This window comes from Mesocricetus auratus, unplaced genomic scaffold, assembly GCF_017639785.1.
Source record: "Mesocricetus auratus isolate SY011 unplaced genomic scaffold, BCM_Maur_2.0 Super-Scaffold_100007, whole genome shotgun sequence".
In the NCBI taxonomy this organism is placed as follows: Eukaryota; Metazoa; Chordata; class Mammalia; order Rodentia; family Cricetidae; genus Mesocricetus; species Mesocricetus auratus.
The window spans coordinates 26916318-26933617 of NW_024429191.1; the positions used below are offsets into that span (position 1 = coordinate 26916318).

The window sequence follows — 17300 nt, forward strand, 5'->3', positions numbered from 1 at the left end:
ATTGCAAATATAATATTTCATAAGTGATGACTGAATACAACAGACACCATTCATGCTGTATTGAGAAGGAGTGAACCTTCTATTTCTACCAATTAGAAGTAGACCTGTCTTGTCCGAGCTTCTACCTTCCTTGCACCATGAGCAGAAGTAGTTTAAGATACTATCCCTGACTCCAAAGGGAGGTAGAGGGTCAAACCAATATCCTTAAATCCTTTTGTTTCTCTACTCTAAAGAACCCTTACCTGTAGTTCCTTCCTCCTGCTACTACTGTGAATCTGAGTCCTGGGTAAAAGAGAAAGTAGGGTCATACTTACTAGTGGTTAGTCTTTAATTGTTCATCTGCTGCATGTATGGTTATTAGACACTGTAGAGGGAGCAAGAATCTCATTTGTAATCAGAAGGATCAGCATGAATCTCTAAGTGTGTAGAGGGCACAGAGCTAGGGACACATAATTCCATTTATAGTTGTACTTCATCAATGATCTCTGTACTTTCCCTCTAACCTAGAGCTTCTCTACTAAAGCTCAATTAACAGCAATACACATCAGCAAGCTTTCTCATATTAGAATTGAATGTCATCTGTTCTATGATATTAAACATGAAATAGTGTTGACATATGTCAGAGTTTAGAATCAGGTCTTGTTCTTATTTTATCCTCATGGCATCTCTGGATTATAATAGTGATGACCTATCTAGGCACCCCTAAACAGTTACATTAGGATGGGGGCATGCATCTCATTTGGACAGAGTGGAATCCAGTTATCCATGGACAGAATTCAGCATGTCAGGCAACTTTGAAAGGTTCAGATCTACCCCATTCTCCTCATTCACTTCTAGAAGAAATCAAGCAACTTCTTTGATTAGAATAGAGATAAATGATCCACACTTTTAATCTCCAGGACACTGTCACCAACAGGAAGTACAGATTCCGCCACAGTCAAATTGCAGCATGAGGGCAAATATTCCTCACTCCTGTCCCATGACTCATTTTTCTATTCCTTGATCATTCAGGTGACAGGACTACATTGTCACTTGGATGATAACCCACTGCCTCTGTTCCAGGTGAGGACTGCATTCTCATGGTGTTCTTTAACTATGGGGTTCTGTCACAAGTGTATGAATGTTTTCTGATGTCTTTCCTGTTCAGGAGCAGAAGCTTCTGGCTTCATCTAACTTTACCCAGGGAGTCTTTTAGGAGTAAGCACAAATCTCCACTTTGCAGTTTCCCATAGGAGTACACATGAATCTCCACTTTGCAGTTTCCCCTTCTTGATATTTCCATGGCTCCAATTTCCAGGGCTATTTGCACAGAAGTCTCTGCGATCCATCTCTCAGATCTCCTGTGTTCCCCTAGGTTCCCAATGCAAGATAGAAACTGCCTTTCAGAGCTAAGACATCGGTCCCTTTCTTTACTCCATCAGAAAACTTTCATCACAGTATATGAGGAGTGATACAGTTTCAGAATCTCAGCAGGTACTGGGTGGGGGGGGGCAGATATCAGGCAAGAGAAGCTTGCCCAGGTTCCTGTACAGGGACATTCTTATTAAACTTATGGCTGAACCATGGGAGCCTGAATGCTCCACAACAACCAGTCAGCTAGACAGATAGGAAGTCAAAAGGGAAAGTCATTTTCACTGGGAGTTGAGACACATTTAATAGCCAAAGAAGAAAAGCATATTATCTTCCTTAATAGCTCATAGGCACCCTACATATTGATTTCATATTGGCTTTCCCCTTTGTTTGGTTAAATGCAATCTCTTCCACAAGCTCATGATACAATACAAGTGTTTTAAATGTGCTTTGGCCTCCCATCAGCTAGTATCAAGCGATATAATGGGAAGAACAATGCCCTGTACCCAGAACTTACTGGCTATGTGCAATCTCTCTGCAAATGGATATTTCTGCCCTTTCTAAGATGATCAGCCTGCTGTCTTGGGGACAAAATTTTAAAATGACAACCTGGGCTCTACAAGCTCTATGGAGCAGGTTGTATTGCTTTCTTTTAGAAATATCTTTTAAAATCCAACCACTAAGCACACATGTTAGGCATGTGTTTGGGTTCTTTATAAGAACGTTTGTCCCACCCATCACTGGCTTATCATCCTCAGAGTATCCCACAAAACACACATTGATTCTTGCCATTTCCAAGTATGAAGGTCTGTGATATCTACTTATTTTTGTGAGCCTACCCTTAATTGACTTAGCCACTTCTCTAGCCATCCCATGTTTTTAAAAACATGAAGTCTAAACAGTTTACGCACAGAAATCACTCACTGTGATACTGTAGTTTTCCAATAGACTCATGCATATAAGCACATACAATATTAAACTATAATGTACAAGTATATCTAAGATACACAATATGCATGCATATAACATATACATATGCTTCATATATTCAATAATAAGTGTACTTATTATGAATATTTAAAAATAAATAATATGGATATGCATACATGGTTGCTGGGCTCAAAATACATGTCATCTCAAAATATAGTACCATGATATTTGAAAAGACAGCAGAAGCAGGAATCTTTTATTGATTCTGACCTTTTATAAGCCTTCTCCCTGTAAATAAGCCATGAAACCTAGGATGGTCACTCTCTGGCCTCTCATGTTACAGGTGTCTCACCCTACAACCAGAGGAAAAGAATAAAGGCACGTGGAGGCCAAAAAGAATTGGAATAAGCAAACGTTATGGGCTTTTGGAGGTGGCTCTGTCAGTAAAGTGTCCGTCATATGATCTTGAGAACCTGAGCGTGGGTCCCTGTCACTTATGTGAGACATAAATAAATAAGAGAGAATGAAAGAAAAGAAAGAAAGAGAGAGAAAGACAGACAGAAAGAAAGAAAGAAAGAAAGAAAGAAAGAAAGAAAGAAAGAAAGAAAACTGTCATGCTGTCATGCTCAGGCATCTGCAACCCTAGTCCTGAGTAGGGAAGTGCCAAACTCTGGTCCCCAGATGCATGTATGTGCATACTTGTACACATGAGCATTCACACACAGACAGCACACACACATACACTTACATACAGTGTAGAAACACACACACACTCACAATGCAGGAACAAACACACACTCACAATGCAGGAACAAACACACACACAGTACAAGTACGTACACACACACACACACACACACACACACACACACACACACACACCTAGATCCCACCAAGACACTCTTATTTTGTCCAGTCATTCTACATGACTTTCTACTCATCATCAAATCCAAGCACAAAAACTACACAGTTCCCATTAAGGGTATTCATTCCTAAAAGCTCCCAATGTCATGTAACTACATAATGAATACATTTGTTATTCATCTATTGCACTAATTTGTCTTTGTTGTGAGGGTGAAACTTCTAACCATGTTTTATTCCTGTTTCTTTGTGAAAAGCAAAGGCTATTTTTACTAAAATCAAAACACTGACTTCTACAATGTAAGTGGAAAAACTGTGATACATGAAATTTCAGATCAATAAAATTGCTACTGAGTGCACATTCTAGGATCTGATTGCTTGGATTTACACCTCACTTCTGCAACTTAGCTTGCCATCTAACCTTGGGAACTATGTCATCTGCCAGTTGACTCATATATAATGAGTGTAAGAACAGACACCACTTCTGAGCAGGTATTAGAGCAGAGGTGACCCACAGAAAGAGACTTTTCAGCACCTGGTAATGAACAAGCATTTCATCCTGCTCACTACTATAATTATGACAATGGTTTGCCATTGTTATGAGACACACAGTTTTTGGATTCAAAGTTTGAAACATCTGTCCTTCAGGCTTGGCAGTATGTTCCAGAAATGCAAGAATCCAGGGTGTGTCTTTGGCCAGCACAGCAGTTGGCCATAGTTAAGTCTTTAATTAACATGTGTTGAAAGAGATCAAATCTTTTGTATGGAGGACTGTCTGAAGTACAGATTAAATAATGACAAGAGATTTCCTGGTCATTCACTTCTTGAGGTTTCAAATCTGGAAAGTAAATGTTATTGCATCATCAGTAAAGCCTGCGTCTAAATATACTTGTCTCTTTCTTTGACTTACAGAATGGAACCAATACCAAAGATCCTCATTACCATTGCAGTCACAGCTGTGCAGAGCACAACCAAGAAGGAAAGTCCCCAGGAGGTTTAGGTGCATCTCCAAGGCACATCTTTGGGAAAGCTACCAATTCCTATTTGCTAGACATTGATAATGACAGTCCCTTGCCCTAAAAAGAATCTCAGTTGCTCCTCTGTTAGACAGAGCACTATGCTCAGGGTCTACGGACCTTTATCTAGGAGTTGTCACTCATTCCGTGCTTTCTGATCAGGCAAACCCTCTTCCCACCCTGTACACTTGCCCTCCATTCTCTTCTAGGAAGGCTCTGGTTAGTGCTCCAGCTGTGGTCTCCTGCCCAGCTCCAGAATTTAGCACTTCATTTCCACTGCACAGACAGGAACGGAATTCCATCTTATGCGTGCTTTTTAAAGATTTATTTTATCTTTAATTATGTGTACATGTGTGTGTGTGTAGGTGAGTGTGTTTACATGAGTACAGGTTCTCAGGGAGGTCAGAAGAGGGTGCTGGCTCCCCAAGAGTTGGAGTTACAGGAGTTGTGAGCTACTAGGTTTGGAACTGAACTTGGGTTCAGTTCAGTGTGCACTCTGAACCATTGAGCTGTATCTCTAGCCCTCCATCTTAACTTTAAGTCCTAAAAACATTTTTAGTGCTATTTACAATTTGGCTGTGTATGTTCTTTGCATACCTGTGCCACTGTTACCTATTTGAGATCATTTAAATATGACCTTTGGCTTTTTGTCCTTCTGTTTCTGCGACTGAACTTGGTCTGGTGACCATGTAAGTTACTTCTCTTACTGCCATCACCAAATGCCAGACCAACGCAACTTAAGGAGAGAATGCTCTATTTTGGCTCATACTTAGAGGAGATTCAGTTCAGCATGTCAGGGAAGGCATAGCCACCAGACAGCTCATGGCTGCTGGAGAAAGAAAGGGGGACCAAGAAACAGAGGAAGAGTTGGAATCCAGGCTTCAAGATGGGCTTGAAGGCTTGTCCCCAGTCACCCACTTTCTTTAGCTAGGTCCCACCTCCTAAAGGCCCTGTAAACTCCCAAATCAAAGAAGCTGATGGGGAGCCAGGGTTCAAAAACATGAGTCTATGGGAGACATTTCATATCTAAACCATGGCAGTGTCAGCTTTTAAAGTGGTATGGAGTAGGAATTTGGACAGGGACCAGTAACAAATAGCACTAATATCTGGGACCTTAATTGGACTCTGAACTATGCTAAGTTCTTTGTGTGCACTATGTAAGTGCTCTTATTACCTCCATTTTATAAATGGGGAATCTGAGGCTTTCAGAGGTTTAGAAGTTTATCTGAGCTTGTATCATTGACACCAGAACATTGTGCACACATAACCATCCCACCCTTCCATATAGTGTCCTCAAAGGAAAAAATCCCAGGAATTTACCTCTACTCCAAGGCCTGAAGAAGTCTGGATATTTTCTTTTCTCTCCCTCCCCATTTCCACGCTTGTCATCTTACTCACTAATACTAAAGAAAGTGGGGCATGAATGGAGTCAAGATAAGGGGTGAGGATGGGGCAGAACTATAGGCCAGGGTAAGTAGAGCAAGGAAGATGGAGTTGAGAAGATTTTCCATACTCTTTTCTACCAATCAAATATGCAAATAAATCTGAAGTCCTGCCAATAAAGAGAAATAAAGTGAATAACTTTAGCTGTTCTGTGCTCTTAGAGTTCTCTGCACACACTGTTATTTCATTAAACCTCTTGTCACCATAGAAACCTAGAGTCCCTTTTGACTTCAGCTGGAAAGGAAGAATGAACAAATGCCACACAGGTGGCCTTTGGTGGCATAAGCATGCCCTGTAACAGTCAGTGCAGATGATGGTGAAGAAGACACTATGCTTGGACTGTATGGAATGCTTTCTGACCTGGAGGGCAGTCTGGCAGAAGTTTCCTTCCTTTGAGTGTACTCAAATGAATAGCTGGCAAGGAGAGAGCTCATAGACAGTAAAACCACCAAACAGGTGTTTGAAATTGAAAGCACACTGACTGTTGCTTGATAGAGAATTCAAATCTTGTCACTTCAAAACAACAAATTCAAGAACAACAACAAAATCCAAACTCCAAATATCCCTTTCCACCAGTAAGTGCTTTAATTGGTTGTCTTCTAAACAGCCAGTAGTAAACTTCATCAAACTCTTTAATCAAACCAAAAGACAGACACACGTGTCCCCCACCCCCACCTGCTTGCAGGCACCACAGAGGAGACAGTGACTGAGTTCTGGGAAGGTCTAGTGAGGCAACAATGCTCCTGGGACAGCTGGGGACATTTACATGGAACCATGAATTCATCACGCTCCTATTAAATCACATCTCCCTGTTGCCAAAAGGAAAAATTATGAAGGGCTCAGCAAACTGCTTTTCCTCATGCATCTGGAATTAACTCAAGCTTGGGGGAGGAACAGCTAAGACCCTGCAACACAGGAGGCCTGTGCACCGGGACTTCTGTATGCAGGAAATGAGCAGGGCTACAGCCTTGACTTCTAGACTAGCTCTTTAAAATACTTCCTTTTGAGAGTTATTCTCCCGACAGCATTTGTAATGAAACCCCATTATTATTTCTCTATTGTCGAATTGTAGTTTTTCTCATTAACTATCTCTGGTTTATTAGGTCGGGGCTGTTCATCTGAAACTCTTCCGTGTTTGCCTTTCCTGTTGCATTATTTATGGGAGATGAGTTTTTATGATCCCATACATTATTCCTGCATCCCTGTAAATAATAAACCAACTTTGGAATGAGGTACCACTGAAGCACCAGAGAAGCAACAATTCTGTTTAAACAGCTCATTCCCCAGCAGCACATCTCTGCTAATGATAACAGGGAGCAGGAAGAAGGCTCTGGAGAGTTTCAGGTTCCTTTGGTTTGTTATCTGAATGCTACTTTTCAGTTGGTAGCCTCCCATGGCCTAAGGATCAACGTCTAAATTGCTTAGTTCATAGAAGCTTATGTGAGCAAAATCCCTTCAATGTCTAATGCCTCCTAATCATTCACTGATGTAATGCTTTAGAAAGGAGAAATGGAGGCAAAGTAGGAGTAGAAGGACACGGGTTGTGAAGGGAGAGGCTGTCTACAATGAGTGATGTGAAGAGTGTGGTTGGTAGTATAGCAGAAGCTGTGTGTGTTATGCTAAAGACTATGAGTCCCTTCATTTTACCATGGAGGATGGCAGAGTGGATGAAGAAAATCCAGAACCATAGTACAGGCCCCAGACTCCTAAAATGCAATTTGGAGTGTTGAAGCCTTAGCAACTAGTCTTGAAAACTCCAGAGAAACATGCAGAAGGCTGAGGGATGCCTGGGAAGGACAAATTTGAAGAGCATCTCTAGGATACTGCTAGGGACCTGCTTCCAGGACAATTCTTCCTTGTCCATCTGTTCAAGCCATGCAGCCCTCCCCCTGACCCCTCTGCTCAGCTGGCATCTCTCTCAGGCCTTGTGCCAGGCATTTCCCTCTGGATGGTGGACTTCTCCAAGGCAGAGTTCAAACACTAAGCTTCAGGACGTATGAAGCTGGATGTTATTCATCTCTGATCTCTAAACTTGTGTTGATGACACTGAAGCTTCGTGAGCCAGAAGGCTCACAGCACCAGACACATTTGCAACTCTCCCCTCTCCTGACCCGCAGTTTATTGTTCAACTTTCAATAATTTTGTCCAGAAACATTCTTTCCCATCTGTCCTCTTTTCTTTCTCTCTAGTTTAGCTGTTACAAACCTTCACAGGAAATTATTACAATAATTGTTGTCTAACTCGTGGACAACTTTCCTTTCCCTTCAGGTTAATGTCACATTAACTGTAGGGCATTCAGATGTTCAAGATCTTATCGTCCATTCATGGAACCATTACTGAGTACTGGCTGGGTTCAAGATTATTGATCTAGACTCTGATTAACAGAACGTCCATAGAATATCAAGTTCACATGCTAATAAAGAGGGATGGGGAAAAGAACACCAGTATATACTATGTCTCTATAGAACTTGCCTAAAGAGGAATAAAACATCACAATGAAACAGAAAGGGAAGCAGCAACATTTTCATATAATAGCAATACAGCAAATATTGAGGTCCTGTATATGTGATTGTCTCCATTATCCTACTATTCTGCCGCTGTAGTTCAGAGTATCTACAGATGATACTTAAACTTTATTCTAATAACATAGCACTTTAAGCCACATAGTAGTTTAGTATTGTAAATATTTATAATACTGTTTCTAAAGTGGTCAAGGAGGATTTCTATGATAAGATAAATGGATATTTGAACCATTTTGTCCCTGTACAGTGATTAATAACTTGCTTTAGTTGGACCCTCAGTTATTGTAACAAATATTTGCTGTTTTCCTGTACCTAGCACCATTCCTTCTCCTGATAATAAGACACAATTTTTCTGTGGAGAACTATCCCGTCAATCTCACTTGTAGTCACTATAACCCCAGCTCTAGCATTGCTGTCCTCAGCTACCACACATCATCACCCTACTCTTGGGCACTGGTTGAAGGATAGATTAGGACTTCTGTGGTATCACATTAGGGTTTCAGTTAGGAAGGTGAGCACTCCCCTTCTGCTCACCACCATAGCTGAGGACAGAATGTAAGACTGGAAAGAGCACTCACACAGGAAGTAAGGGCAATAGAGATGCTGTGTTTTGGCTTCATTCTATGAGCTGCTGAGTATAGCTTGCAGCCAACTGTCCTAGGGCTTTTCAGTCAGGTGAGGCAGTAGTGTTCCTAGTCTGTCTGTCTTTCTGTCTCATTCTTTTTTCTACTTGTCTGTCTGTCTCTTTCTGTGTTTGTGTGTGTGTACACACATGCATGTGCATGTGCCCACATTGATAGGGTGAATGCACCAGTGTGGAGGCTAGTGGAGGATACTAGGTTTTCCTTTTATTACTCTCTATTTTTTTTCCTTTGAGACAGGGCGTCTCACTGGCCAGAAGCTCACTGCTTATCAGTTAGGCAGCTAGCATGTCCCAGTGATCCTGCCACCTCTTCCCCCATCAGCACTGGGATTAAAGTCATCATAACCATATTTAGATTTTTATATTGGCACTGGGGATCCAAACTCAGGACCTCAAGTGCTCTTATGCACAAAGTCATCTCCTTAGTACCTTGTTTAAATGTGCTCCCTCACTCTGAATTGGACTTACAGCACTGACAATGAAGTGAGTTCTGAGTGAACTTATGCATCATCATTCACTCATGTGTACTCTCTTCCTATGTCTTTCCCCATAAACATATACATAGACCTGCTCCAAAAGTTTCTATTTAAAAGTGTAAAGTTTATAACCTCTCCTTTACCTTGGATGGAGTTGAATGGCACCTTATCTTATCTACAGACAACTGGCTACCTTTTTGTTCTTAGATAATCACATATATCTCAACTTCTAGACTAGACTGAAAACATCCTAGGAGAATAGGGACAATGGCATGTATCTTTGTCTCCATGGAACCATAAGCAGAGAGCTTGGGATACACACACACACACACACACACACACACACACACACACACACACACACACTTATGATGGGGACACAGTGAATGAACTCTATCAACATCACTCCAGTCCCTTCACTGTGACCACTCACTGTAAAGCTACAATAGTTTCATAAAAAGCAAAATGTAAATGGCTAAGACCACCATCTGAGCAGTCCTAAAAAAGTTACACTTTAATCCATATTTAAACTTCTATAATTTTATGCTAATTAAAATGGCTTTAGATTTAATTAAAATGTTTTTTCAATTGATAATAATGTAACTCAGATAATTAGCATCAAGTGGCATCTAGAGGACATGTTTAAAAAACTAATCTAGAGTATAAATAGACCCAATTGACAATTAGAATAGTACTTTATAATTATGCTTTGTTTATAAATGCTATAATATCCAAATTCATTGTTCTATGAAATTGCTCTTTAATGAAAACTAAAGCCATGTTCTCCCTGGTGTTGCCATGTAGATGTATATTAAGTGTCTTGGTTTTTATGTTGTCTATTTTCTTGCTGCTTTGGATAGACCATTGTATTTGTACAACATTTAATAAATGTACTCTATAGTGAGAGATAATCTACATTATGCCTTGGCTTACATATTGATTTTATACTTCTCTGGTAGTTGAATGGATGGATATCACCGCAAACTTAAATTCTTTTGTGCCTGTCATGAAGAGAGAATTTTGTACACTAGAAATCCCAAGGATGGCAGAAGCCTCCGTGTTCCTGAGCAGAATGGACATGGCATCTACATGAAAGTTTGGCCTTGAAGACTAGAATGGAAACATCACCAGGAAGATCATGGCTGTTCTCTTTGGAGTGGTAGGGAGTTCATCAGGGGAGGCCTGGATTTCACTGCAGTAAGTGAAGTCAAAGAGACAAAGAGGTCTCCACAAGAGCCAGAAGAGTCTACACTCCTGGGAATGTGGAACAGGATGCTAGAGAGCACTATAGGCAAATAGGGACTGCGATATGTGAAGAGCACAGGAAGCCTTGAGTGAACGTGTAAAGAAAGTAAATGGCATTCTAAGTGACATTCTGAGTGCATGACATTTTGTGTATTGTTGACACGGGCACAGTCATGTCAAAGAGTAATACCTCAGAGGCATGGGGAAATGGCAAGGTCAGGCTCAGAATGGTTGTCTTCCTCTAGTCCAAGTCCTAGTGTTCATTTTTACCATGTGAGATTGATTGCTTACAGAGGCCTACAAAAGCTAGCTGACTCCCCCTGCCTTGTGCTGTACATCATAAACATGCTGGGTTCCTGGATGTCAGAGTACTTGGTACTACTCATTTAGAATGTACCCAGTTCACCTGATCCCAGCCTTTCTATACACATGTCTTTGTTTTTGTCCTTTCTTTATTCTCTCACTACCCTAGTCATATTTTCAGACCCAAGCCAAGCAGGTGATGGCAGGGGTGGATGGCCCATGAAATGAAACAAATGTTGTCACAGCAAGTGGGACTTATATAGGTATAGGATTCACATAAAAGCATGAGAAGATAAAACTGAGGACTGGATTTCAGGGAAGCCCACAGGTGTCTACAGTCAATCCAATTGGCTTACTATATAAATGCAAAGGCCATCAAGGAAGTAGGGAAACAGAAAGTGGGCAGACAGCCAATGGACTAAGAGAGTAGTGTGTCCCTAGAGCTGATATAGGGAGGGATGTTAGGAAGCTATGGACTCATTTTCATTCCCTCTTGTGATGCTGACATACTGGGAAGCTGAAGATGCCTGAGATGCAGATCATGGATGGGAGTAAACAAGATCCTCACTTGGTCACTAGTTCTCTATGGAACTTGACAGGTTTCTACATCTCCATTTGTTTATATGTAAAGAATGAGGACAATTATGTGTGCTCCTTGTAAGGTATGTGTAAGAACCAATTTTATTTATTCATTATAAGTAATGATAACCTACCGCAGAATATTGCACTGAGTAAGCAGTCCTGCTTTTAACATTCATTAATTGTATTTACGTGGTAGCTTTGCTGGGTCTCAGTGGTTGATGTTTGTCTGATCTGAAAGAGATCAGCAGAGTCATAGGGAAGGGTTTTCCAGGTGATTACCTTAGGCTGGTTTGTCACGCCCGCCTTGACCAGCAAGGAAGACGCAATGCCCAGACTCTTCTTTAAGCAGTTTATTCAGGAACCTTGAACAATCTTCTTCTCCTGGGGAGCGTCGGGGAGCGCCAACCCACAGCTTACAAGCCCTTTGGCGGCCAACCCCAGTATGCCACCTGGAACATGCAGAAGCAAGCCTGATATCCAGCCTTAACCAAATACAGGTGTTGTTTATCACCTGCTGTCGGGCTAGCAGAAGGCGGAAGCCAGCACCATCTTAAGGGTGTGGCACTTCACAGCTCTCTACAGGCTGGTGCTTTGAAAACTTTAGGATGCTTCAGCATCTGTGGGAAGGCCTCTTAGAATAGCCCATTGGGGATCCACCCTGAATCTCTAAAGCTAACTCACTTTACACCTCTGACAAAGAGACTGCAGGTGATGTTTCTTATATAAAGATCACACAATGCAGACTACTGTCGTAATGAATGTGAGGAAAAACCTTGCCATAGGAGGGATTTGTTTTAGATGAAACCACCAAGACCAGAATTCAACCTGGGAATACATTTCTTACCAACATCTGCCTTACATGTGCTGGTTAGGTTCTACTGTCAACTTGACACAGCTGAGAGTTAACCAGTGAAGGGCAAGTTCAATTGAAGTGTTGTCTGGATCAGATTGGCCCATGGGAATGTCTGCAAAAGACTATCCTGACTGGCGATGGATGTGTGAGGACCCATATCATTATGGTTAGTGTCATCCCTTGGGAGTTGGTTGTGGACTATACAAGAAACCTAGCAGAAAGCCAATAGCAGCATTCCTCCACGGTTTCTGCCATGACTGCCCTCACTGATGAACCGTGATCTGGAAGTGTACAACAAATAATTCTTTCCTCCCCAAGTGGCTTTAGACAGGTGGAAACTAAAGCATAGTGAGAAAAGTCGCTGTGAACAGGGTCACTCAGACCCCAGGAGGATGAGCATCCAGAACCAGCTGTGATAGCTGCTCCCTTGAACTATCCATCCAGACCCAGATGTCCCAAGAGCTTGCGCTGTCTCACAGACTTCTCATTAAGCTGAAAATGAAACTCCCTAAACATTTCATTCCATACCATATGGCACAGGCCCAGCTGACAGGAAGCTCGTCTCTCCAGCACACTGGGCTCCTTTTGCTGGAGAGATGGATGTGAGATTTGTGGGGTGATCATTTCCCAATATTTAGCACCTGTAGCAGTGGTTGGATTCATTTTGATATGTCCTTTCCAGTTTTTCCAGAAATGAGAAAATACTCCCAAAGATGGAGAATGACAGATCTTATCAACTGTTCTTCAGGTAAAATATCACCGCCAATAAGAATGAGTGACTGCTTTGAAGTAACTGGAAACTATCACATGTCCTGGATTTTAGCTTAAGCAACTATGGGACAGTGAAGTTCAAGAATGACACCGTTACAAAGCTCCATGTGATAAGGTTAAGTCAGCCTGTCTAAATATTTAACATTATTCTGTGTCATTTTATTTTCTTTGAGAAGTTGGGTTTTAATATAGTGACATGAACCAAAAAGTATGAATGAGCTACTGGGGAGAGCCAAATTGATGGGTATAAGATTATCATAGTATGAAATACCATCATTCCATCTTGTGGCCAACTATTTCAAAGCTGGTAATATACAATACCATTGAATAACAGCAGGGCCACATGTTTTGTGCTCCCCAACCCATTCCAACCTACAGTTAGTATGGAAAGTCACTTCTATACATAGAAGCATAATTTGTGAGAGTTTAGAAGCTCTTTGAACTAACATTCATTTGTGGTGGAGACAACCAAATTCAGTGTTCATGACTGGGGATCTGAGCATGGGTCTGACCTCAATGTCACTATTTCTCTGGAAAGTTTCTACACATTTCCAAGTCTCATTTTCCTATCTTAAAGTAGGATTAATTGATAGGGCTCAGCAAATAACTGGGGTTTAAAGTGGTACCCACTGTAGCTAAAACAGCAGGCTAGGAAAACTTGTTCTTGGGCCTACTGAGCTCCACTCATGTATGGCTCAGTTCAATTCTGTCATCTGAAAAACAGGGGTGAGAAGATGCTATCTACCTCACAAAGCGAAAGGACAAGTAAGGGGTGGAAGAAACTAGAAATGATCCTGTATGATCACAATTGCACCCTTTGCTTTGGGAGGCTGAAGCAGGATGAGCCAAGTTCAAGGTATGCATTTACTAATACGCAATCATGTGTGGTACCCGATCAGAGCAAGTAGCCCACAGACTTAAAAAATAGGATTCATTCATGAGGTATTAGAAAAGATTTCTAGGCAGCCAGGCCTTAGGACCCTCCAAGACCCGAATCTAACTTGGTGGCAAGTTTATGGCCAAGATCAGTTTCAACTGTGACATTTCCTTTTTACAGTCAACTTGTCACAGCTTAGAGTCATGGAGAATGCAGAAGTTAAAATAATGAAACTATTTTGATAATACTCTAATGTCTGTCATCTCCACTTTCAACCCTCACCCACATTCTCTAGTGATCTTGGGGCTATGTAAATTTGGAGCTTTGTTTTATCTTCCACCAGTGAAAATGCATTGCTTGAAAGCCTGTTTTGTAGGAAACTCCCACTCTGCAGATGTGAACAGGATGCCCCTGGGAGAAGAGGCAGCTGACTGATTCAGAGGTGAGTCACTGGCTGGGGACTGAACTGGCTGGCCTCTTGATTCCTCATCTGAACAGCCTGCACCCTCACCTCCAGTTGGCCCCTTAAGGATGGTCACTTACATCTTCTGACTGCTGAGCTGATAACATGTTAAGACAAAGGGACAGGGGTCCAAGTGGGCTAGAAAGACTGACTAAGCTTGAGTATTAATTGTGTGTGTGTGTGTATGTGATCCTATGGCAGTCAAGCAAAACCTACTATATTTGAGAGGCTGTTGGGATATTCAGATAGAGAAGAAAATCTAAAAAGTCAGGGAAGAAGTCAGAACTGGGGGGATGGAGACCTAAAAGTTACCTGGCAAGGAACTTAAACAAGTATTATAAAGAGAGGGAGGAAAGGGGAGAAGAAGAGAGGGAGGGACATAGGAAGATGGGGAGAGGAGAGAAACAGAAAAGCGGATTTCCTGGGGACAGAGTGATAGAATACAAGTGATGAAGAAGATGTAAAGGGCAAATAAACAACAATGGAGAGAACAGATGCTAATTTATAATAAAAAGAACTTATAATAGCAACTCAGGACTGGCTAGCATGGCTGAGAACACAGCATGTTAGCCAATTTTCCACTGTCTATAGACCACTTTCACAACCCTCCCAGCTTGATGAAGGAAATTCGGTGATAACAGTTTCACAGATAAACAGGCACTAAGATGTCAGATACCTTTCTTTAGGTCTCATAACCAGTATAGGAAAGAAATGGGGTTAAAATAATGGTGGGATTATCTTAGAGCTTAAGCTTTCAACCACTATGCTTCAGTGAGTCTTAAGGAGAAAATAAGGAAGAAAAGAGTTAGTACTGACAGTAGCAGGGGTGTGCCACCACTGATGGAGTGCTATTTTGCACAGGGTACTGAGGGAAGCACTTGTAATACAGTCTCTATTAACTATCCAATTTCAGATGGTGAGTATCCTTAGACTTGTTGAGAAGAGAAGAAACATGGTTCAATGATGGCAGTAACCTGTCCCAAACCATACAACTCAATGTCCAACATCAGCAATTAAAACATTGCTTTGACAGTAAGATTCAAACCGGCATGCTGGGCACTTTCACTGGATAGTCTTGGAAGACACAGATCATATGCTCAAAGTCTTTGATGCAGCAGGAGTAGCATAGAGATTTCTGTTATGTTTTACTTTTAAAAAAATGGTGATGGAAAGATGGCTCAGCCATTAAATGCAATCCCTTCTCTTGCAAAGGATCTAAATTCAGTTCCCAACACCCACATGACAATTTAACAGACACATGCTACTCTGGTTCTGGGGATCAGAGGCCTTCTTCTGACCTCCAAGGACACCAGACACACACATGGCAACACACAAACATATGTATAAAAATACTCATACACATAATATATAAATAAATGGGTCTTTATACGATATTTTACAAATAGCTTCTTTCATTCTCTTTCCCTCCCTTCCTTTCTTCTGTCTTCCCACCCCCACCCCTCCCCTGTCTTTCTTATTTCTTTCTTTGAATAAGAGCCTTACTCTGAAGCTCGATGCTCACTTTTAGCAAAAATTAAATTCAAGTTTGCAGCAGTCCTTCTGTCTTTGCCTTGTGAGTCCTAGAATCAAAAACGTGAGCCATCCTTTTGGCTTATGAGTACTTTGAATATTGACTTCTCAAACCTATCCACCAAAGCATCTAATTCAGTAAGCTATGGTTACATCCTTAAACTTAAACTTAGAAAAAAACTCCTTGGATTATTCTTTATTTGCCAACAGGTTGAGAATTTACCTAATCATGTATCAAGTAACCTGCTGGTCAGTAAGAAAAGCATATCCTAAATGTATACTTCCTTATATGAGTACACATTGAAACCCAATGGTCACTCTTGAAACAGGAACCAATGTGAATTAATAGTGTGAGAAAAGCTCACTGTGATAATCAGGGTCCATGCAGGTCAAACTACCTTGCTTTAAAAGAACCTAGGAAAGTGGCCTCACTTATACTTCTCTACCCCGTTGTTTGTGTTTGTGCTCCTATAACAATATATTAGTGAGTATATGGCTTAAAACAACATATTGCTTTTTTTCTACACAGTTTTGGAAGTTAGAAATTTAAGATCTGGTGTCAGTCTGGTCGGTCTCTGAGGATGGCTATCTTCTAGATATAGATTGCCAAATCCTCCTTGTGTTTTTATAAGTGAGGGAAGGGAAAGAGCAAGGGACACAGATGAAAAGAGAAGAGGGAAGAGGGAGGAAAAGAAAGAGGGAGGAAGAGGAATAGAGGAGAGGGGAAGGGAGTACAAACTACCAAATAACCAGCATCTTCATTTCCGTATAAGGGACCCCATGTTACTGATAAAAGCTTCAATCAACTTCAGGGACAGATTTCCTGACGAAGGTGTAATCTCTGAGCACTGTCATACTAGAAGGTTAGAATTTTAATATGTGCGCTGGGAGAAGGCACAAGCATTCAATGGGATGGCATCATGCCATTTTTCCTTTGAAATATACATGGTAGCATCCATCAGATTACATGTTTAAATTCCCTCACCTAAGACTCGCAATCTCTCAGCTCCCACGACCACTTCATTGTCATCCGCAGAAAAGAGCAATTTTCCAGAAACAGTTTTTACTTCAAACTTTTTGCCATATGCTTCCACAGCTTTCGGACCTAAGAGGAGAGAGAAAGAAGGAGAGGAGGAATATATTAGCCTTGTCTAATTTGACTACAAAAGCTTTTCATAGGGCATATGCACTTCCCAAGATTGTGTCTGATTTTAATATTAAGTGGATTGGTTTTCTGAAGCCGACCATGGAAATCAGTGTCTTGACTGCATCTCAACTTGTCAATTGCTTTTAATCACATGGTCCTGGGATGTGGTTTTAGAGGTCATTCTATTCTCCTCATGAGAAAGCTTGAATAAGATTTCTCTCTGCTAGCCCCAAATTAGTGTCAAACACTTGGGGGCTTTTGATCAAAAGTGTCAGGACCCAGAATATC

At 41.2% G+C, this 17300-nt stretch overlaps 1 protein-coding gene across 4 annotated transcripts in view; it reads right to left on the bottom strand.

Moving 5' to 3' along the window:
- Sgcd (sarcoglycan delta) overlaps positions 1-17300 on the bottom strand; it is a 601123-nt gene that overhangs the window by 113303 nt on the left and 470520 nt on the right. For all 4 annotated transcript variants that reach the window (XM_040747904.1, XM_040747903.1, XM_040747906.1 and 1 more), the window contains 1 exon segment: positions 16851-16970. In XM_040747904.1, the coding sequence (XP_040603838.1) occupies positions 16851-16970 (120 nt within the window).